The sequence below is a fragment of the Ornithodoros turicata genome, chromosome 9, assembly GCF_037126465.1.
Source record: "Ornithodoros turicata isolate Travis chromosome 9, ASM3712646v1, whole genome shotgun sequence".
NCBI lineage: Eukaryota > Metazoa > Arthropoda > Arachnida > Ixodida > Argasidae > Ornithodoros > Ornithodoros turicata.
In genome coordinates this window covers 26,790,913-26,813,553 of record NC_088209.1, presented here as the reverse complement: position 1 = coordinate 26,813,553, position 22,641 = coordinate 26,790,913, and the positions used below count along the sequence as shown (strand labels likewise).

The 22,641-nt window shown below is 45.5% G+C and overlaps 2 protein-coding genes and 1 long non-coding RNA gene across 3 annotated transcripts in view; 1 reads left to right on the top strand and 2 right to left on the bottom strand.

Annotated features, from left to right (window-relative positions):
* LOC135368472 (synaptotagmin-15-like) overlaps positions 1-11,272 on the bottom strand; it is a 93,199-nt gene extending 81,927 nt beyond the window's left edge. Inside the window, exon 1 of the mRNA XM_064601792.1 lies at positions 11,111-11,272. Within this exon, the coding sequence (XP_064457862.1) occupies positions 11,111-11,219 (109 nt within the window). The 5' untranslated portion in view covers positions 11,220-11,272. The remainder of the gene's footprint in view (positions 1-11,110) is intronic.
* The window catches only part of LOC135368476 (uncharacterized), a 148,749-nt gene that overhangs the window by 89,646 nt on the left and 36,462 nt on the right, over positions 1-22,641 (top strand). The window lies entirely within an intron of this gene.
* Positions 16,218-22,641, bottom strand: part of LOC135367836 (uncharacterized) — a 30,681-nt gene continuing 24,257 nt past the window's right edge. Inside the window, exons 10-12 of the mRNA XM_064600952.1 lie at positions 19,122-19,295; positions 17,344-17,457; positions 16,218-16,478 (exon numbers count right to left, since the gene is read on the bottom strand). Coding sequence (XP_064457022.1) covers positions 16,323-16,478; positions 17,344-17,457; positions 19,122-19,295 — 444 coding nt within the window. The 3' untranslated portion in view covers positions 16,218-16,322. The remainder of the gene's footprint in view (positions 16,479-17,343; positions 17,458-19,121; positions 19,296-22,641) is intronic.

Genomic DNA, 22,641 nt, shown 5'->3' with positions numbered 1-22,641 from the left:
TGACATGGTCTACGACGCACACATGATCGCCTTAATAAAACCGATAAGAACGCTGTTTCACGTGTATCTATTTATTTCTCTTTCATAGTAACCCAAGGGTCCTAATGGACATTACGTGGGGGTGGGAATACAGTAGTAATAGACGACATGCATTGCATTCTGGGCGCTTGCTGGGCGTAGGAATGAAGAATAATCCTTCGCATTTCGCTTTCGCTGACCGTAACACGTCGTGGACAATGGACCGGTAGGGGAGAAATCGGAAGAGTTTGGAGGCCACCTGTTTCTCTCGTATTAGTAAACCCCCACAGTTCAAAGTGGCGCTAAGCACTCTGGGATTTTCTGAACTCGTCCATTGAGAAAGGAATGATTGCTATACACAGTTTTATACAATACTAAAGTGTTGGAGTTGAAGTTAGGAAAGAAAAACTAAAGTGCGATAGAGCAGTGTACACAATGTTACAAGAAACAATAGAAAAACATGAATGCGTACAGAAGAAAAGTATAAATACAATAAAACAGTTTTGCAATAATGCAGTTTTCGTCGATGAGTGCAAGGTTAGTGGGGAGGTCACTCCAATCGATGGCATAGTGTTACAACGAGAGATGGGAGATTGAGCTGGTGGAAATGAGTGGAAAAATCGGTGAAATAGCGATAATTTCGTTATGCTGCGCCGGCGTTCCAGAAGAGATAGACCAAAATTGTATTTTAATGTTAGTGATGAGTAATCGTTAGCGATGAAGCGAGTTGCTCTGTGTGTAGTTATAGTCTCTAACATTACAAGGGAATCGAGCGAATTACAGCGTCTTGAAGTTTCCCCGCTGTCACAATATTACGTACGAAATATTAGTTTCTAATAATACTTTCTATGCCATCTCAAACAAAGTCCGTTCGGGCATTGCCTATTTGTCTGAATCATTTTCGGTATCGATAAACGTGCGATTAAAAATCAACGGGTGTAATTCTACACGCGTCATTTGTAATAGCTCACAAGAGCCGGGCCACGTGTCTCCGACTCTTGTTTTGGTAGTATCCCATTCGTGTATATGCTCGATTGTCCATTCACTTTTCTACGTTGTCACATCTCTTTCTCGTTCAACGCCACTTACACACACTACTGAGGCACAGACGACAGCCTGTATTGTTTCCTGTATGGTTTCAGAGAAGCAAACTACAAAGATTTTCGTCATGAAGACTGCGGTATATTCTGACTTCCTTGCAGTTCTCGTGACTACGTAATCTGAATTTGTGTAATTCCCCCGATGTGTGCAGGATTTCGCCGAGCACGCTTCAGTGTTTGCAGTACTATAAATACGTTATTGATTTCTGCTATCATAATGTATAGCGTGTGCGCTATCCAAGATGGTAGAATAGAAAGAATTCCGCGCAATGCTAACAACTGGGGAAAAGAGGGACAAGCATGTTTTTGGAGCCGGAATACCGCAAGAATGATTCTAACCTGCCTCCTCACTCCTCAGTTCCCTTCCCAGTGCTTCAGTTGATAACGGTGGCAAAAGATAAAAGGGAACGTTATCTCCTGCAGCAGTAAGAAGAACTTAGGAAACATAACATTGGCGAGAGTTTTTCAGAGTTCAATTAGAAACTTAACTTCTCGCAATTAAAATTTGAATGACAAAACTTGTTAAATACGCTGACCGCTTATCTTAATCTTAATCGCGAATACTTGATTAAACAAGCTTTTTGTAACATAGGTGATACGCCAGGTGTGCAGCTTCGCCGACCTTTTTTTTTTTTTTTCCTCCCTCTGTCTCTTTCGAAGCAGAAATACAGAGATACTTTTGGAGAGTCCTCTAGAATATCAACCTATATATACTTTCAACACTGGAACCAATGCTCTCATGATAGAGCACTTCACGTTGGAAAGGCCCAAGGTAACGAGAATATACGAGATAGTCATCTCAAGTATGCTTTCGCTTCGGGATATCTCACGGCCTGTTCTCTCCTCTAAATAATTGGGAACTTTCGGCTCTTTGATGAAACGATATAACGCTCTTCTGAGGCCCTTTTCTCGTAAAGGAGAAACGACGTACTTGGTCCTTTCTGGTCTGCTGTTTCTTCTCTGCCCTCCTATAAGTTTATTGTGAGTCAGCCCTATAGAAACAACTATGGGCACACTATAGTAGGCCAACTAGAAAGAACTGTGTGGCTACAGGGCCTTTTTTTTTTTTTTTTTTTTTTTGAGACAGTCAGTTGCGATTTATGGTTAGGACGTGTGTGTAATTTAGACGTATAATTAGTAAAGTATATGGGAGAATGTACGCGTTGTACTGCACTGCGTGACTGGAGATACACGTTTCTAAGAGTTTGTCAATTTTGTTTATGTCTGTTGCGCCGCATTTAACAATCTAAAGATCATCTGGTTGCAGCGTTAGTCGTGGCACGATACGTATAGCTTATACAATCTTGATAACAAACTAAGCAATAAACAGGATAGAACGATAGAACAAAAGATGAACCATTCGCTTGAGATCTAAGAACTGCTTGCGACTTCGGCCGGCCGTTGCTGCCAATTGCGGTTCTCGTAACGCTTCTTGCTTGGACAATTAAGCCCATCGTAATAGACAGAAGCAATCTGCGAAAAAATTCCCTAAAAGGCGAAGGGAAGTATACTAAAAATAAAAGAGGACCGCAGAGCAACAGCTTCGGCCCGATATTTCTCCGGCTCCGGTGGAGGCGCCATGTTTCTATACTAGCTGAACAATGAGAATATTAAGTCATTCGAAAGCCAGTCATTTTCGTTATTTTTTGAGCTCGTATGTGCGCTATTCAAAAGGGAGTGGCGTGTAGCTTTGTTGACATTTTGCAACAACGTTTGAGCCTAAGTGGCACCACTTTTCACGCTGGCCGATCAATGCTATGCACGTGTGCCTATCCCAGCCTTGTGAGCGTTTTCAAGCAGCATTTCACCATGGTAACTGAGCGTTTATACCGAGCGTACGTTTCTCAATTTAGGAAAAGTAGAGGAATCAGTCAGTGTGTTTCGAGTAGCGGACAGGGACTTTTCAGAATCCTCGGTATAGTATTCCTGTTCTAATTGCAGTTGTATCATAAGCAACAAAAAAACTTATTGGTACTGGGAGGTATTTGGCACCACATTCGAAGTTTATCACGTTGGGATTTTAAGAAATTCCATTGGCTATACCGAGGAAACGCAAAATTTTGAAAGCGAATTTCAACTGGTTTTCGCAGCATTTATATTAGTCATATTACAGGCCTGTCATTTATATTAGTCATATTACAGGCCTGTCATTTATATTAGTCATATTAGTTAGATGTCATATTACAGGCCTGCACACCCTGAAAACAGAGCATATAGCGTAGATTTATGTCATAATTAGGACGCTGATAATTATGACACAACTACGATGTTGATAACTACGATGTTGACATGATCAAACAAGTGACGCTCAAATGAGCGAGTTTCGTGACCTCTTTTTCCGCGCTTTGACAGCATACAGAACGACTTACATGTATCTTACGAGGGCTTGTTGCACCAGAGAGTGTTTGACCTTTGAACTGCTAAATTTAAGAAAAAGGAAAAATGCTGGGCAGGAGATGATGTTAGGACACTATATAAGGTGCGGAGACGTGGGCTTGACGATAACGCATGATAACGATCATACAGGCCCGGAAGACTCGAAGCACTTACAATGTCAGTAGTGCTAGTAAACCTCCGTCTATACAGCCGCTCGTAGAGCCCACTTTACGTACGTGTCTCTGTACATAACTCAATTTGCGCTGCCTATATTTACGCGCGTCTTGCACCACACGGTAAAACTTTTTACACCCTTAAGGGTGTTTAAGCTTTCCCATAGCGGACACCTTTAGGGGTGTCCCTGAACACCCTTTCACAACGGGTGTTGTTTCGGAAAAACACCCTTCCAGTATGGAATAATAATAATGCATGCCAGCCTAGTGCGTCATGCTGCATATCTACCACCTGGTGTTCTTCCGACGTGCATAGCCAAACTCCGATTATAACTATAATAAACATATATTCCCCACCCCCTCAATCCCATTCCCTGTATTCAAATCCTGATTGCAATAAACGTGGGAATTCAGACACCTGCGGACAGTAGCACAGTCATAAGGAGTTTTTAGGGTGTTATTAGGGTGCGCGTTTCTAATGTACACCCATTTTACACCCATAAAACACCCTTGTAGTTTTACAAGGGTGTAGTGAAGTGAAGTCGGGTGTTATCCACAAATTACACCCCTTTACACTCTAAAGGGGTGCAAAAAGATTTACTGTGCACAGTGCAACGCTTTGGGCAGCAGACTTATTCCGCACGAGGGAGCAACGTCCGCGTCTTTAAAGTAGTACTACTCCTAATTGAGGGCGGCTACTGTTTTCCCATTAGCGTTCTCATTGCGATGGTTATAGGCAACACCGCGAGTCCCTGCCGTCCCTTCCCTACAGTCGCGAAATTCTCGGGCTACCCTCACGTACTTCCCAGGAGGGTCTCCGCTTATTAGAATTCCGAACATTTAAGCGTCCGTTTCGTGTAAGCTCTCCATTTCCATCGACGCAGGGGAAACGTTCGGCAGCTAACAGTCACGTCATGTGATCATGTACGGATATGTGTGTGTGAGACGTGTTATTCTGCTCTCCATCTTGCGGTATGCGAATGAGAAATGGGTGCGCATTGCTTCTGCAAATAAACGAACCCCACACAGTTGTGTAGACGTTTGCGCACATTAGTCAATCGAGAGATAATGAGTGATGAATGAAACTGAAGTGAATATCCTTACAAGATTCGTATAACAGAACTTGTCTCGTGCACAGTTCTTACAAACTCACTGTAGGCCCTTTTTACAAAAGTACGCGCCACCTGTGGCACGCGAGGACTCACGGGAACTGTGAGGGCCTCAGAGGGCGAGCATGGGAGGTAGAAGAAGAACAACAACAACATTTCCGGTGTACGCAGCAGCAGCGTCAGCCGGCGTAAACCATAAGCATAACCCCTATATCACTCCACCACCGTTACAGAAGCAGACGACAGAGCAGAGTCCCTCGAAGTTCCCATGCTGCTTTGCGCCGCGTGCTTGGTGGCGCGCGCATCTTTGTAAAATCGTGTATTGCAGACGCCGGTAGAGTCTATTATCATGTGTTGTTGTGCAGAACCAAGTGATAGTTAGATTAGAACGAAACCAATGAAATCAAATCAGATGCTGATGCCAGGAATCGAACCTGGACCTTCCTGATTTCCGGTTAGGGATTATACCGTTACACCACCACAGCAGGACCCTCCCCTGACTTATTTTTGGAGTGCTATTTTGGAGTATTTTTGGAGTGCAGGGGAGACGGACAACCAGCCACGCTCTTTCATTCTCTCTTACGTCTCACTCACATCTCTTACGTTTTACGTCTTTCACACTCACTCACTCATTCAGACACGAGGCAGTGTATTCCAAAAAGTTCTTGCCAGGTGAGTTCGCACTAAGAAGATCCACTTTCTTGCGCAGTTTTTGAAGGCAAAATAACTACACCGTTGCTAGACTATATCGAGCTGCCTGGAATTTTGTAATGCTTTTGCGTTTTTCCCAGGTACGGAATGCAAAGCATGGAAGGCATGCAGATTTTCTACTTTTCAATACTTCCCGTTCCGGGAAACTTCACTGGCGTCTGTAATCTCCTTCAGACAGCGGAACACACTTTCGAAAGGGGCATTATCAAGCATGATTTCACTTCGCATGGTATTTTGCGAACGGTCCAAGGGCTTTCTAAAAGAAGCGAGGCTTCCAAGACCACGTTTATCCTTCGGTGAACGCCGCCCTCATTCGTGAGGTGTGAGCTGGACCAGCTGCAGTCCCGCTTTCTTTTGCTAAGGCTAGCCTTGCTCGTATAGGAAGAAACAACAACCAGAAACAAGCAGAACACGGTGCCTCGTGAGAAATGTGTTGTGGGAACTCGTTAATTTGAGTCGAATATGATACTCGGTAAACACTGTCTGGCAACTTTCGAAAGAAAGAGGATTTATAAAACTTTGGCTGAACAAGGGCTGAAATTTCAACAAACAGGCGGGAAGATGCGATTTTCTGTCATGCTGTTCTGAAATGCCACTGCCGTTTGGTCCTTTTGCCGCCTGCAGGATCGTGCTTATCTTCTTTGTACGGGAAGTTTTAAGAAATGTTACTCATAAAGGGAACAAAAGGTTGCTCGAGACTTGAATATAGATTCGATGTATCCGGTACACCATAAACTCTCTAAATTGTTCTTATTTTTTTATCAAAGTAAACCTCATGGGTTCCTATCTACTTCAGGAGTACTGTAACTTACGTTGTTTCTCGCGTGTCTAGAACACGGTTTCTGCCCTGTACGCTCTAAAAACAGGGCTTCACCGCATAGCACGCTCTGCGCCAACCATTGTCGCGAATGATTGGGTTATCGCTTCTGATTCGAAGAGAGAGGGGAGCGTACGCCTTTTTGTGCCGATTTGGTGTATATGATCACTAGAGAGAGGATTCTTAGGCTTTAACAGGTAACGCTCTTCGTCGCATACATCGTTTTACACTCTAAAAACTGAACTTCACCGCAGAGAGAGGGAGGCGCACGCCTTTTTGTGTTAATTTTGATATATGATAATTGACACAAAAAGGCGTACGCCTCCCTCTCTCTTCGATTCAGAAGCGATAACCCCATCATTCATGGCAATGGTTGGCGCAGAGCGTGCTATGCGGTGAAGTTGAGTTTTTACAGTATAGGCCAAACAACTTTCACAATCGTATCGTTTTATCGTCCGAATGCAAAGGAAGTTGATACATAAAAAGGTGCGCGCCCCCCTTTCTCAGCTTATCAGAGACGGAGCGATATCATCCGCGATGATGATTGGCATACTGCCGTAGGGGCATAGGGTGCCTGAATAGACGACCTGTGTCCCCTACGTCATAGATTACGTTTCGCGGCCGCACGAAGTTCTGTTTTTTATAGTGTATACTGTAGGAGTTTAAATTAAACTTCCAGCCAATCACTCCAGATGTGGCTTCGGGCGGGCTTTCCAGCAGCACGAAGTGAATGTCTCCCTCGGAAGAACCTCGATCATGTGCGATTATCGCTGCGCAACTCTAGTGTACGTGACCTGGGTCTTAAAGACACTTAGCGTAGGTCCCTGTCCCGCCCTGATGGCGTCCAGGCTCCTACGCGTGTCTATTCTCGGCACCACACGCGGAACTTCTCCGTTGTTCACTGCTGCAATTGCTTATCGCTTATTGCTGCATGTACGAAAGTGGGAGACTCTTCGCGTCGGTATTGACACCCCTAAGGGTTCGACGATTTAGTGCAAGAACGGCGGTTTATACAAAACATTACCGAAAGAGGGGTGGGGTGGGGGGAAACTTTCCAGTCAAAATGTCCTCCAGTTACGGAATCATATTCAAAGCGCTAAAATACGGACAGAAGAAGCGGCGCTTTTAATATGATACTGTACCAACAGGACCAAGTTGACATTTGAAATAGTACGGGACTCATTTGACTTGGAAAATTACTGATGGCTGTACACTCTGAGAAAAAATAAAGGAATAAGATGGGCAGTAATTGCAGCCACTCTCCATTTTAGTCCCCTGACCCCGAATTAAAGTATTTGGTTTCATTCCTTAATTCAAAGTATTTTCAGTCACGCACATGAATTACGTACCTGGGACTGTTAGAACACAGCGTGAAATGCAGCCCCCACTCTGTGACATTCATTTAGTCCCGTGTATTTACTGCCTCAAGGGACTCATTTTTTGTGGCAACGCATTTAACGCCAAAAGGGCTAAAATTACTCTCTCTCTCTTTCTTTTTTTAGAGTGTACGTGTGTGATGTGTGTAGACAGTATCTTACTTTTCATGGCGTTCCGTGCTCTACGAATCATTTACATTACGCATTCGGGCGTCTACCATGTTTCATTGACGATGCTGTAAAGTTGTTCAGACTACATATTTAACGACCTCCTTTAGATGAGTCAAAAGCAGTAAATGTAAGATCATTATTAAAACGTGAGCAATGTGGCGCGTTTTCGTTACGGAAGAATAATTGCCTTCATACTCTATTATGTGGGGTTGACGCCACCATTCAGCTAGTCGGCATCACCCTAAAGTTTAGGCGAAGTTGGGCTAGTTTCGGTAAAGGTTAGGTTAAGTCAGGGTTTGCGTCGTCACTACGCAAGTCGGCTTCGCCTGAAAGCTTACACTTCACCGCATAGCACGCTCCTAGTCAACGATCACCCTGAATCGTTCTGTTCTCTGATTCGTTGAACACGGGAGGCGCATGCCTTTTTTGTGACAATTATGCAGTGCATAAGTGTCACAAAAAAAAGAAGGCGTGCGCCTCCCTGTTGTAAAATTGTGTGCGGCCAAAAACGGGTCTGCAGCTGAACGGATGCGACATGGAGTGACAAGTGGAAAGTTCGCTTCGTTCATGTTCATGTTCGTGTTCATGACACTCCAGGAGGCGGGGAGCACGGAACTCCAGTTTCCAGGGAAAGTGAAGGGAAACTGTTTCCCTTTTTCCTGTCTCTCAATCGCTTTGCTTGTTTTTACTTGTTCGAACTTGGAGGTCTCTGGACCCCATGAAAAGCTATTAGTTGTCAGTCGTAAAATAAACATAGTTGACGAAAAACGTGTTTGTGCTACGTGTCTTCTTGTCGGTCCTTTGTACCGGACCAACGAGAGCTTCACGATGCCATCCACGTTGTGTAAAGAGTGGGATATCGCAAGGTATTTCCACGTCGCTCCCTTTTTCAGCAAATCATGGGAAAGAACGATGTCATTCGAGACTATGTTTGGCTAGGAGCGTTCCATGCAGTTAAGTTCACTTTTAAGAGTGTAGGTTAAGTTGGTTTAGCGTCTCCATTTGTAACGTGACCTCACGTGTTGCTTAGGTTAGGCTGGATTACTGGCTTCTTTTTGCAAGTTGGCTTCACCTGAAAACTTAGGTTAAGTCGGCCATTTGCATCATTTCGCAAGTCGGGTGAGCGTTCCGTTTCGCAAGACGCCTTCACCTTGTGCTTGTGGGAGACCGACTTGCTACTGGGCTGTGATCCCTTAAAGTGCGCTTCCCCTGCCACTCGCGAGCATAATGTGAAGCCTAGTTTCAGCTGACGTGTAATTCCTGCAAAGTGCGCTTCAGCTACCACATGGTGCATAAGATGAAGCCGACTTGCTGCTAGCATGTAATTCCTGTGAGCTGCATTTCACCTATTACTTTCATGCACAAGGCGAAGCCGACTTCCTGCTGCAGTTCTTCTTGTAAAGTGAGCTTCATCTTGCCCTCCTTTGTATAAGGTGAAACCGACTTGCAGAATGGGCAGCGCAACAACACTGACTTTATTTGAATGATGATGAGTGGGGAGTTCCACCGCCAGGGGCGACACTCTACCCTATTCCTGGCGGTAATGTGGTTAAATGGACTAAAGTGTCGCCTCGCGCTGAGGACCGAACGACCGAAGTTTAGGTAACGCCAGCTTGCTGCTTATATGGGATTTCTGCAACCATGCAGTACGCTGCACCTGCACTCTAAAAACAGAGCTTCACCGCATAGCACGCTCTGCCGCGAATGATAGGGTTGTCGCTTCTGGTTTGAGGACGGAGGGGAACGTAAGCCAATTTGGATATATGAGAATTGACACAAAAAGGCGTACACTCTCCTCCCTCTTCGAATCAGAAGTCATAACCCTATCGTTCCTGGCCATTGTGTGCGCAGAGAGTGCTATGCGGTGAAGTTCCGTTTTTAGAGTATAGCACTAGCAAACATATGGTCAAACTGACTTGCCCTCCCGACGTCAGTCCTGTAAATTACGTCTGACAAAACGGTTACAAACACGACGTGAGCCCGACATGCAGAATAGGGACACCAACCTGACTTAAACTGACCTCGTTGGAGGTAATAGTACCGTTATGACCGAGTTGTTTGCATGCCGATTTAGCCCAATCTTACCGAACCTTACGCGGCATAACGTACTCTATAAGTGGTTAACTTCGCTGTGTTAATGATACGCGAAGTCGCACGACAGCACGTTTAGGGGGGTATTTATTCTTCAATAACAGTTCTGCTTGAACAACACCAGCGCGTTGCGTTGTTCAGGTTTAGGACTAAGAATGTGCTGCTCGAACGTGACAGCAATCAACCAATATAAGGGCGGTGCACATACAACAGAAAGAGAAAGCCTCCAAGAATACTTAAAAGTTGAAATAAAGCGATCGTCAAAAAAGTGAGACTCGAACCAACACCTGCTGTCTATTCGCCTTTAGCCAGTTGCGGATCCAAGGAGGGGGGGGCATCTCCCCCCCCCAAAAAAAACGTCAGTTTATACATTGGATTTCCCCCTCCCCCACTACGCGCTTCGACAAAGCAACCGCCCCCCCCCCCCCCCCCCAAACCGAGAGTCTGGATCCGCCCCTGCTTTTAGCTTATCAGAAGGTATAGCCGAATGGAGACTCCAACCGAAGGAGTGTTATTATCGAGTATTAGATAACGAGTTCCAGGAAAATTCATTATGTTGTCGTACTATTTATTTTGAAAGCCTGTCTTTCTTTTTCTTTTTGGTGTAAAATTAATTTATTTTACGCACACTACTCCCTAAGATTCAGCTTTTTCCACCCGTCAAACGCATCTAAAGCTGCCGAGGACAACTAAGAGAAAGAATGTATTCCTGAAACGAAACTAGGTACAACAACTATGCAGGAAATAGGATAGAACAATGATAGCGTTCCTGATCTTCACCTTATAACTTCTGGTTCCGCATGGTGAATACAATATTGTATTTTTAGACCCAGTGCAACCAAGTGTGTGAAGTTGCGTGTGTTTAATATGCTCAAACGGGCCAAATGTGCTGAAGATGGTATGCGGACTATTCGAAGCTGCTGCGGTTGTCTACGTGATTAATATTACGTGTTAAATCGAATGTCTTTCGTTTTGCTTTACCAGACTTGTCAGGAGAACGCCAACTTCATTAAATTTTGTTATTGTATACATTGTTTTTTTTTTGTTTTTTAAAGACATCAATAACCAACTTTAGGGAATTTTGAATCGTATATCCTCCTAATTCTCTCAAAGCAAACGATAACATCAACATTTGATGTCACACGAATATCTTAAAGACATAACTCACCGACAACAGCATGCGGCCCTGACGTAGTGGACACTGCCACCCGCTGCTGAGGCTCGGGGGACCAGTATTCCTTGGTGCCGTTTGCGAACATGTCGGCTTTAGGGTACATTAGCGTCGGCAACGTTCATCCGCGCGAGAAGTGCTCCCTACAGTCGCACTCCTGCAGCATCTTGACTGCGAGTGAAGGCCGAGGGTTCGTCCGTTTGATTGGCGCACGCGCACAGTTGGGAGTGGGGAAAAGAGGGACATCGCTTTGGGGAGCGCACGTACGCCGAGCGCTTGAACGAAGACGTGAAGGATTATTCTTTGTTTGAGTCGTAGCAAAGTGAATTCACGAGTACCTGCCTGATGGAGAACGCGTAAGACCACCATTTCTTTCTCTCTCCCTCCCTCTTTCTTTTTTTCGTTCGCATCAGAGACAGGCGTTGCCGGTGTACTTTGTTGCATCCCCACGAGTTGCAACTTTCAGTCCCAAGTGATCCCAGGTAAATGTGCGAGGCAGTTAATGCCGGTGAGAAAGACGCGTTACAAACGTTGCTTCTCTCCCGTAAAATAAAGTATTGTTGTAAAATAAAATAAAAGATGTAGTTGTTGCTTGTCTCTTGTGCCATTCTCTGCAAGAACGAATAGTTCGTCAGAACCATTGAAGAGTGGAATGAGTTGCCGGTGTCGGTGGTATCTATGGATAACACCGTAATATTCGAAAAAGTTCTGATTGAGCTGTATAATCAGTGACTTTCTTACAAAATGCGAATATGTTTATGTTCTGTATAAGTGTATGCTTTTTGTGCAATGACTGGTTTGTACCCCTCCTGCTTGGGCCTAAAGGCACGCAGTATGCCTTAAATAAATAAATTACTTGCATCAGTGTGAACCTGAATTCCAAGCTTCACAGGAGAACGCGTAATAGACAGCTGGCCGCCGCAATTTTTTCCTCTCCGGTAATACATCTTAGTGGTGAAAAAAGCATTAAAACACAAGCAAACTGATGTAACGATCTTTATGGTATCATGTCCTTGAGACATGTATACATGACCAGACAGTCTAGTCTACTTGTGCTTTGTAAAGTTCCTGTCCCCACCACCGCCACAAACTCAAGTAAATTATACCATCAACATGTTATTAGCTAGATAGTCAACAGTAACCAGCACCTTTTCTGCTTGTTCACAAAGATTCGAAAAAAATAAAATAAAAGTAGGTGAGCATCACACCAAACACGAACCGCCCCCTCGATACCGAATACAACATTCGCATTCATTTTGCGCGAGTAATTCCTAAATAACAACAATAGGAAACCGAAACCGAAACGCGAAGAGCAGAAAACAGAGCTCCACGCTTATACCTGTGGCGGCCCGTGGACGACGACGACGACGTGCCTCTGCTGCCGCGCGCCACTGCGCCTGGCAGTCAGTTCTACCGTCACTTCGCAACCTGCATTCTCTCTTGCGGTGCCCTTGCCGGATGCCGGATGACGTCAGCCGATGTCAGCCGTTTTTCACTCCCTTCACAGAGGCGAAGCGCTCGCTTCGTAATAAATTCGTTTGAATAAAATCCGCGCAGTTTAGGAGCGAGGTATTTCGTACACATGTTCCTGACATCCCAACGGTTGCGATGGTGAGCACCTTGAATCTTCTCGAAGTCTTGAGCTGTGGCCAAATACTGAAACCGATTTTTGAGGTCGTTTTATTCAAACAATAGATGTGATCGCCATATTAAATATTTTTACACACTTCACTAGTGCATTAAAAGAAGAAGAAAAAAAAAACGCTCTTTCGTGCCCATTGAACGATGAAAATGTCAGAAGAAAACCCAGAACGATAGCCAGGCAGCCGGGATACGAACCCGAGTCACCTTTCCACTATATTGGCACCTTTTATCCTAGCACCTCCTTTGTCTAAGAACTTTACCCTGCACGTCGCACACTGTTAAAACAGGTGGTGGTGGTGTGTGGTGGTGGTAGTGATAGGGCTCGCCGTTGTCGGCCTCACGCATGTGGGCAACGTCACGACTGACGCCCTGGGGGAATGGGCGTCCTGGGCCGACTTCTAAGGGAACTGTGCTGACATATGTCTGAAAGCGTCTGAGGAAAACCCAGTTCTGTTAAAACAGAACTTCACCACATAGCACGCTCCTAGCCAACCATCATTCCGAAGTATATCATTCTGTGCATTGATTTGTTGAAAATGGGAGGAGGCGCCTATCCCAGATAGGCTCGTCCTCCCTGTGCTATGCGGTGAAGTTCCGGTTTTTAGAGTGTAGTGATTGGAAACGTGGTAGTTCGGAATATTCCACTTTTAACGCCTAAATTCGTTTTTATACAGTAGAGAGGAAGAATTTGATTATATATTTAATCGTTAGTTGACCAATATATTCAGGAATAGCCCAAAACATGCAGCGCGTTGTCGGAAAACCCTCTTGCCGGCAAATTCAGTGTCAGGACGTTTCATTACACTTTGGGACGTTCGTTGAACCATTCCTGAGAGGACATCATGCAACGCGATTTGCAACGTCGGCGTGGTCGTTCCCACAAAGCACGGCGGGCTATGCCGACTTCCTTCTCAAAAATAATTGAATTGACAATAATAATAATAATAATAATAACTGACTTGGCGTTTACTGCAGGCAGATTCAGGAATAGCAAACATTGACGGCGTGGCTCCATCTGGGAGCAGCTTAGGGAACCACAGCTCAAATAGAACTTTGACAGCAGCGCCCTCTTCGTATGTTAATAGCAAGCAACATATCCTGGGAAAGCTATGACGTAAAAATGCCGTTAGTTCGACTTTGTTCCTCTAGTACAACTCTGCACTCTGAGAAATGAACTTCACCGCATAGCACGCTCCTTGCCAACCATCATCTCGAATGATATCGTTATTTGCCCTGATTTGTTCAAAACAGGAGGTGTACGCCTTTGTTTGTGACAATTTTGGACAGCATAAATGTCACAAAAAAGGCGTACGCTTCCCGTTTTCAACAAATCAGGGCAGATAACGATATCATTCGGGATGATGGTTGGCTAGGAGAGTGCTATGCGGTGAAGTACATTTCTAAGAGTGATGGGGACACACAAGAAAGAGCGCTCTGCTGATGGTCGTTACTTTGACAAAATTTTACTGGCGAACGAGATATAATAATAATACTCCAATAATAATATATAATAATATATACCATCAATTTAATCGCTAGAGAGATTCGGAGTGCATAGAAAAATCACTTTACGTGACCCCACGGGGTTACGTCAGGAATCACGCATGTTAATAACGAAAAATAGTTTTGAGCCAACGAAGTACATCAATACATATACATCAATGTTAGCGTTTCTCAGTAAAATATGGAACCTGCCCTGAAATCTGTTCTCCGTACGGTTGTCCTATATTTGGGAATCGCGTTTGCTGACGACGGCGAGCAGACATCTAAATAGTTTGTCCCAAGCTAGCCACCTCGAAGAAGGCAGAGTCATACGCTTGATGACTCGAGAACCTGGCGTGACTGCGAAGTGACAACTGTCTAGGTGGGGAGGTGAACATAACTTGGAAAGTCAGCCGTGTCCCATATCATACGCATCGCAGCAGATATTGTAGACCGTGCAAAGCCTACATTTTATTGTCCTAGCTCGTCGAAGCACAACAGTCATTTAACGATCATGTGCCGTGTTTCTTGCTTTTTGTTTGGACCAACAACAACAATTTTATGATGAATGCGGAGTTTCATCGCGAGAGGGGACACTCTACCATATTGCTGGTGATGTGGGGACGCCTGCGAAGTTTTTCTTGTTGTTGAGAGAGCACATACATAATTTACGCAAGACCATGGCCATTGGATATCTGCAAGGGAATGGCGTTACGAAAGCCATAGGAGATGCGATTATTTATTGGGTCTCGGTACCGCCGTGTAGACGAAACGTGAGGTCCAGATTATGTGGGACTGGATATCTACAAGGATATCGTACCGGAGCACTTCCCGCAAACGAAGAAGAGAAGTCTTCAACGTTCCACACTAGTACTATGGGCGTCGTCTGTCTGGTACAGGGCGGGTGACACCGAGCATGCAGTATATGGTTCAAGCACTTGATACTGTGAGTGGCTGACCGCTGTTACGACCGGCCACCACTTTGGGCATGCCTTCGTCCGATCCGTCGCTCTCGCGGCTGGACACTGTTTTCGGCAACCCTTCATGGAATTCGTCGCCGGCCTAGGACGCGCAACGAGTTAAACGCCCGCAATCCCCATTCAGGGACTGAACGGAGTCTGGCCAATGTATAGAACAATGGCGCAACGCAAGGTCTTGACCAAGACCGAGGTCAACACTAGTGACTCTAGTCAACACCAGCTTGAGGCCCGTGCCAAGGTTGTTCATGAAAGAACTGATGTTCTGAGGCTGGAACAACAATTGGTAGAGCCCTGGACCGGCAATCCAGAAGGTGTGGGTTCGAGTCCTACAGCTGGTTAACCTTTTCAGTGACTTTCACCTTTCATCCAAGGTTGTTTTCTCGCCCAAAACCTATATAACCGTTGGGCGCCATTGCCCATGGCTCTCATTCTTGCTCTGACGGAAAAATGGCCCTTCGTGTCCCCCCTACTCTCGGGGTTTTACATTATGCTGTAAATAAAGTTGTACAGTTGTTCCTTCCAGTGTTGATGCCTCGGTTCGCTACCGAAGTCGCAACACCACATTGTGCACAGTGCATCGAGACCGGATCGGCAAGTTTGTAAAATGGGCTACATCGCCCTGTAGTAGCTCTATGCCAGCAGCATGCAGTTGTGTTGAATCAGCGGTGTGTGACGCACCAAAGCTTGATGAAAGCAGGAAGTAGTCTTTCATCATTGATTTCTTAGGCATTGAGGCTTTGCATGTATTTGTTCCAGCCTGAGAACATCAGTTCCCATCATGCACCAAAGCTTCAACTCGACATATCGGATTGAGCAACAAAGTTGCCAGCATTGCCTAGAACACGTATTCGAGAGTCTTACACGTTTCCTGATGCTGTGTACATTCCCCTTCATTTCCCCGCATTTTTAGCAAATCAGGCAAAAGCGTACGAAGTAAGCGACGAGGAAGTTTCACTTTAATCAGTACATTTATTTGAGGCAGTTTTTAAGCTATTGCCGTCGTGTACCGGTAGCGGCAATTTCAAAATTTATTAATAAGGTCCACTGGATAAATTCACGCTATACGACACTTGTTCATCAGCAAGCAGCAACATCATCCGAGTCTATCCTATAGCGATTAACCTCTTGATGGATCTCTGTAGAGTCGCAAATGCACCACCGCAGATCGCGTCAACGTCCTCGTAGTCCACGTCGAAGAAGGCCATTCCTAGCTTGTTCTTGATGTTTTTGGTCTGGGTCGCTGCTATACTTGCGTTTATCTGCAAGTATATGTGCGTCATGCATAATCATATCGGGTACGCATTCCGTCTCACATGTTTTACCATACTAAAACCTTCAATTGGGATAGCTAGTATCGTACTTCACCGCGTAGCACGGTCCGAGCCAAACATCATCTCGAATGATATCGTTATGTGAAAACTGGAGGCGTACGCTTTTTTGTGCAGAAATGCCGTTGGTTGTCACAAAGACGTACGCCCTGTGCTATCCACAAATCAAGAGTGATAGAGGTATCATTCTGTACAATGGTGGCTATTATGAACAACATAATTGTCACAAAAAGGCGTACGCCTCCCGTTTTCAACAAAACAATTCGAGACGATGGTTGGCTTAGGAGAGTGCCCAAATGAGTGCGGCCAACAACGGCAAGCTATCTCGACCCCCCCCCTCCCCCCACCTCATTTTTAAGAGCAAGTCCTTTTGTCTGCGTGTTTGTGCGCTGCTTTTCAATACGATGATGTATATGCATGCCTTTCTGCGCCGCTTCCTGTTTGTTGCCAAAACGACATCCGGTTTCGCAGCAAACACGCTTTGCGCTAACCAACCACTATGCCGATCGATACAGTTATCGCTTTTGATTTGAGGAGAGAGAGGGCAGTATACGCCTTTTTATGGCAATTCAAATTGCCACAAAGAGGCGTACGTCTCCCATTTTCAACAAAGATATCAACGATATCATTCTGCATGGTAGCTGGTTCCGAGCGTCTTTAGTCGCGGAAGGACCGGAAGTCTTCGTGGCACCGGAAGTGGTGACGCAGGCTTGTTTATGCTTACGCGAGAATGTCATGTATAACGACTTTGCGATTATCGTATAGTAGTATGAAAATAAAGCGCACGGATTCTTACCTTTATTTCCAATGTTTGTGGCGTGTCATATATAATCTGGTAGCCATCGTGCCCAGAAACCATGAACGTCTCCGGTGTAACCTGGACCGGTGTGACCAAGCCCTTCGCACAAGTCTAAAAAACAACAAAACAAAAGATAAGAAGGCTTAGGTTTCGAACTACACTCTTAGAAATGAGGGGGGGGGGGGGGTCGAGGTAGCTTGCCGTTGTTGGCCGCACTCAAGTGGGCATCGTCACGACTGAACTTCACTGTATAGCACGCTGTGCTCCAATCATTGGCAAGAACGATAGGGTTATCGCTTCTGATTCGAAGAGAGGTGGGCGTACGCCTTTTTGTGGCAATTTTCATATATCCAAATTGCCACAAAAAAGATTACGCCCACCACTCTCTTCGAATCAGAAGCGATAACCTTATCATTCGGGGCAATGGTTGGAGCACAGCGTGCTATGCGGTGAAGTTCTGTTTTTGGAGTGCATCATCTCGAATGATATCGTTATCTGCCCTGAATTGTTGTAAAGGGGAGGGGTACGCCTTTTTTTTTTGTGTGTGTGTGTGCGTGAAAATTATGTACAGCATGAGTGTCACAAAGAAGGCGTGCGCCTCCCGCTTTCAACAGACGGCAGATAACGATATCAATCCAGATGGTGGTTGGCTACACTCTTAAAAATGAACTTCACCTCATAGTACGCTCCCTGCTAACCATCACCCCGAATGACAACAATCTCGCCCCTGATTTGTTGAAACGGGAGGAGGAGCTTATTTTGTGTATTATATAATGCACGGCACAAAATAGGCTCCTCCTCCCGTTTTCAACAAATCATGAGCGAGAACGTTGTCATTCGGGGTGATGGTTGGCTGGGAGCGTGCTACGTGGTGAAGTTCATTTTTAAGAGTGTAGGAGCGTGCTCTTGCGTGAAGTTCATTTTGAAGAGTGAAGAGCCAAAACAGAAGGACTGAAGAACGGCACACCACACAGTTCGTCCCACAGGGCAGGTCTAATAAAAACAGGTTAAACAACCTAAAACGATGACGTACATGGAAGATGAGAAATACTCCCCCCGGTGGTATGTAGATACTCTTCCATGCTTTTCCTCTATCCTCAAGATACCTTCTCCTCAATGGTTAGAGCAACAGAGGGTTCACTAATACATTCTGTTCCGTGTTTCTTTATCAAAAAGACCTCTTTCTCCGGACTCGGGAAAACAGCGTTTGTTTTATTTAGTCCACGAAAAGAAGGTGCCTCAAGGATTCTATACGCGAAATTTCAATCCTATTTGCGAACGCTGTGCATTTCTGTCAATTTTTGTGCGCAACGAGATTTAGTCCGTACAGCCCTATTAAAAACCGGAGTGCACCCACACTGTTTTACATGGGCCCCCAAGGTGCTCACTACATTGCATTGTTCTCGTTAGTGAACCTTCGATTGCTCTAACCATTGAGGAGATAGGATGTCTTGAGGACAGAGTGAAAGCACGAAAGAGTATCTTACATACCACCGGGGGCCGTATTTCTCATCTTCCATGTTCCTGCCCCCCCCCCCCCCCCCAGAGATACCTCTACCCCCATTCCGGCAGTTCCCGCCGCACGCTCCGTTTTCCGCACACGCCGCACGGTGGCGTTCCTCTACAGCTTGCTAAGCTTCGCAACATGTAGATCATAAATAAAGTTCTGGTGTGAAATGAAAGCGCAGCAGCTTGCCGTCTTACGTGGCGACCCCGATATTGGGCCATGATGTGGTGCTGCTTGGGTCTGGACACAAGATTGCAATTCAACGTACCTCGGAGTAATCACTTATGCCGTATCCATAAGCCGTGGTAGACACGTGGACCGCAGTGACGGTCTGTGAAGATGGGATGTTGAAGACTGTGACAGCCATACTAGCGGTTACCATGTACACCAGATTTGGTCTTGAGGCAAAATAACTCGGTTCTAGTTGACTGATGACATGTTTCTGCAAGGGAGACACGCACGACATGATGGATTTGTGAAACGCTGATAACTCCGCGTATCAACTGCCTTGCACTACACATTTGTGGAACGTGCCCCCGCGCGGGCGGTAGCCACAACCGCATCGCATATACCAGCAGTATACCAGTCGTATACCAGCATAATGGACCATTGTAGTGAGTCAGACTATACTTGTCCAGCTTCTGTGCAAAATACTGGCAAGCATTGTGCAGGTCCCAAGAGGTGGTCCCAATTTTTGGTGGGTGCAGCATCCCCACTTGCAGCATCACACGAACTGCGATGCACAAGCTTTATCAAGCAAAGCGCAGCTCAGTCACAGGTGATTCTACAGTGTTCTAGGTCGAAGCTACCGTTATTTTCCCCTGTGTATCGCGCCCCTGAAATTTTTTTTGAAAAAACGCACCTGCGCATAACGCGCACCATGGTCGTGAAAATACCATCGCAAACTCCATATCGTCTCAGTGTCCACAATAATCAAAGCGTATGCGTCGATTATGGGTGCCTTTTATTGCTTCTCGTCATGGATGCAATGACTACTCGAGCCGAACTTGGATCCCACTCCGTGCCGCAGAGACTCCGGTGCAGTCTGTGTTTTTTCACCTGTCTCCATTATTCGTTGTGGGTGAGCACCCGTGTTTCCAAGCTCGGCGTCCCACGCGACCGACTTCTCTACCATTGCGTACGACGCATCTGTCCACCATCCGTTGTCTCATGCACCATCCGCGTTGTCATTCAGATTTTCCATTGTTCAAGAACATGACAACCACATCAATGAGTGACCCCTGTGATCGATTCATTGATTGAGACAAAAATATGGAGATGTGACACCCGACAAAGTCGGATCAGGCTGCTCCATACCACTGCGTATATAATCAGCTTAACAGCGTAACTGCTTTATGTACGTATCATTATTGCCGACATGGGTCGAACGCTAAAATAACGAAGGTCTCCTGTAGGGGAGGAGGACGCATGAAAGGACGTTGAGGGGTGTTACACTCTGTACGCCTTTTTGTGTCAATTATCATATATCCAAATTGACACAAAAAAGGCGTACGCCCCCCTCTCCCTTCGAAACAGAAGCGATAACCCTATCATTCGTGGCAATGGTTGGCGCAGAGCGTGCTATGCGGTGAAGTTCTGTTTTTAGAGTGTATGGTTACCGCTTCTGATTCGAAGAGCGAGGGAGCGTACGCCTTTTTGTAGCAATTCGATATATGTGAACTTCTAAGACGAGGCGTACTCCCCTCTCTTCAAATCAGAAGCCACAACCCCATCATTCGTGGCAGTGCGGTTAGCGCACAACGTGCTCTGCGGTGAAGTGCTGTTCTGAAAGTGAAAGTGTAGTGTGCTGCGATGCCCGCGTACTGACCCTTCTGGACACGTTTTACGATGTCATATATCTATAGTATCTAGGTTCACACACCTTCACAGCGTATTCTCAGTAGTTGGTGCCCTGCGTATTACGGTTTCATGTGCTACCTGGGTCAGTGTTGGAGATTTGAGGAAACAAATTGGATTTAAATGAAATCCGCGGTTTGCTGAAGGCACTAAATCCAAATCAAGTGGGGATTTGAATTTATTCGAGTAAATCAAACCACTTTAAATCCTGATATATTTTCAGCACTCCAAATCAATGTGAATTTTTCAAATCCATCGCAAATCTGGAAGAGGGACTAAACCAACAGCTTTCAGAATCTTCCGCCGTTTTCGAAGCTCGAATTTTTACACATAATACAGTCGACTCGCGTTTATCCGGACTTAGTTTATCCGGATCCTGCGCTATCCGGACAAAAAAGCATGGAGACGGATTTCTCATTACATATTTCGCCCTCGTTTATCCGGACTTCAACTTCCGGACTCGGACGAGAATTCCAGGGAACAGAAGTGACTAATACCCAACAATCGGCTTCAGTTATCCGGTCACTGTCCAGGAAGGACACTTGGCCCACACCTAGTCAAGCGAGGTCGAGGACCCTGGTCGTGGACTCCTCTTACTGACACAAAGAGGGTGTTGCTAGGAAGAATTTTCTCCCTTTCCGACTTTGCACGCTACACAAAGGTAATCCACTGAGCGGTCTGGTCATTTCAGACTGAGAAGGTCCGCAACGAGGACCCCTGGGCTGCAATCACAGATAACGACATCGTCACTGTCGTCACTCCCGATAGTGTTCAAGAAGAATATGATGAAAGCGGGGATGCACCAGCTGTGACGGTAGAAAAGGCGCGGGCGGCACTGAAAACAGCGCTAGTATTTTCCGAGCAACAAAACAATATTTCGCAAGTTAATGCCATTAGCAAAGGTTTGCAAGAACTGGATGCGTGTATTAGAATGAAACAGATGACGATGGATAGTTCTCTGCGTAATGGTCAATAAAGATGTCCTTTTAGGATCACTATGGATTTCCGTGTTTCACTTATCCGGTTCCCCCGCTATCCGGACATTTTCACAGGAAACGAGGCCGTCCGGATAAACGCGGGTCGACTGGTACCTAAATACTAACACGAATTCCTAACAGTTATGGAACTAAGAAAAAGAGGAGAAACATCTATACTTGAGTGGAGCCCCATGAGCATAAACTGCGGCAAAAAAAAAAAAAAAAAAAGGAACTTGGTTGCAGGACGCGAAGATTGTGCGGCGGCTTGTCACTGGTTATCGTACGGTGCATATCTGCCACATGATAGATTTCTTGCAGTGCAGTATGTATCAACAAATGCGTGAAATAAAGAGATGAGGGAGAGCAGCATAATGATACAGCACTGCCAAAATCGGTAGGGAGTAGGAAGGATAAGATGGGTCCTAGCGTTTTTTTTTTCCTGCGTATGGAGAACAAGGAGCAGTCAAAAACAGGGACAACGACACAAGAAGACACACAAACAGAGGCCCCACTATCAACAAGTTTTTACTGAACTACACAAGCACATTTATACCCAATGGTATAGAGGGGAAAAAAGGGGGGCAAAAACGGAACACACGTGGGGGCCATAAAAACACGAGGAACAACCGGATCTAACTACTCACATCCAGCTTTTAGTCTGCATTCCAAGAACCCCAACTCTTCCCTTGTTAGCGATATCGACGGCTCACTGACACATTTATCCGACCCATACTTCATTGTCAAAAAGGCCTCGAAAATTTCTCTTTCATTCTTGGATTTGAATCGTCCTCTAATCTTTGTTCTCAGGAACTCTGGAACGCAACCGCAGACCCTTACGTGTTCATGCAAGGTACCCCCACCAGTTTTATTTACACAATTCTTATGTTCCATTAAACGTTCATTTAGGCACCGGCCAGATTGGCCGACATAAACCTTATCACACGAAAGTGGGAT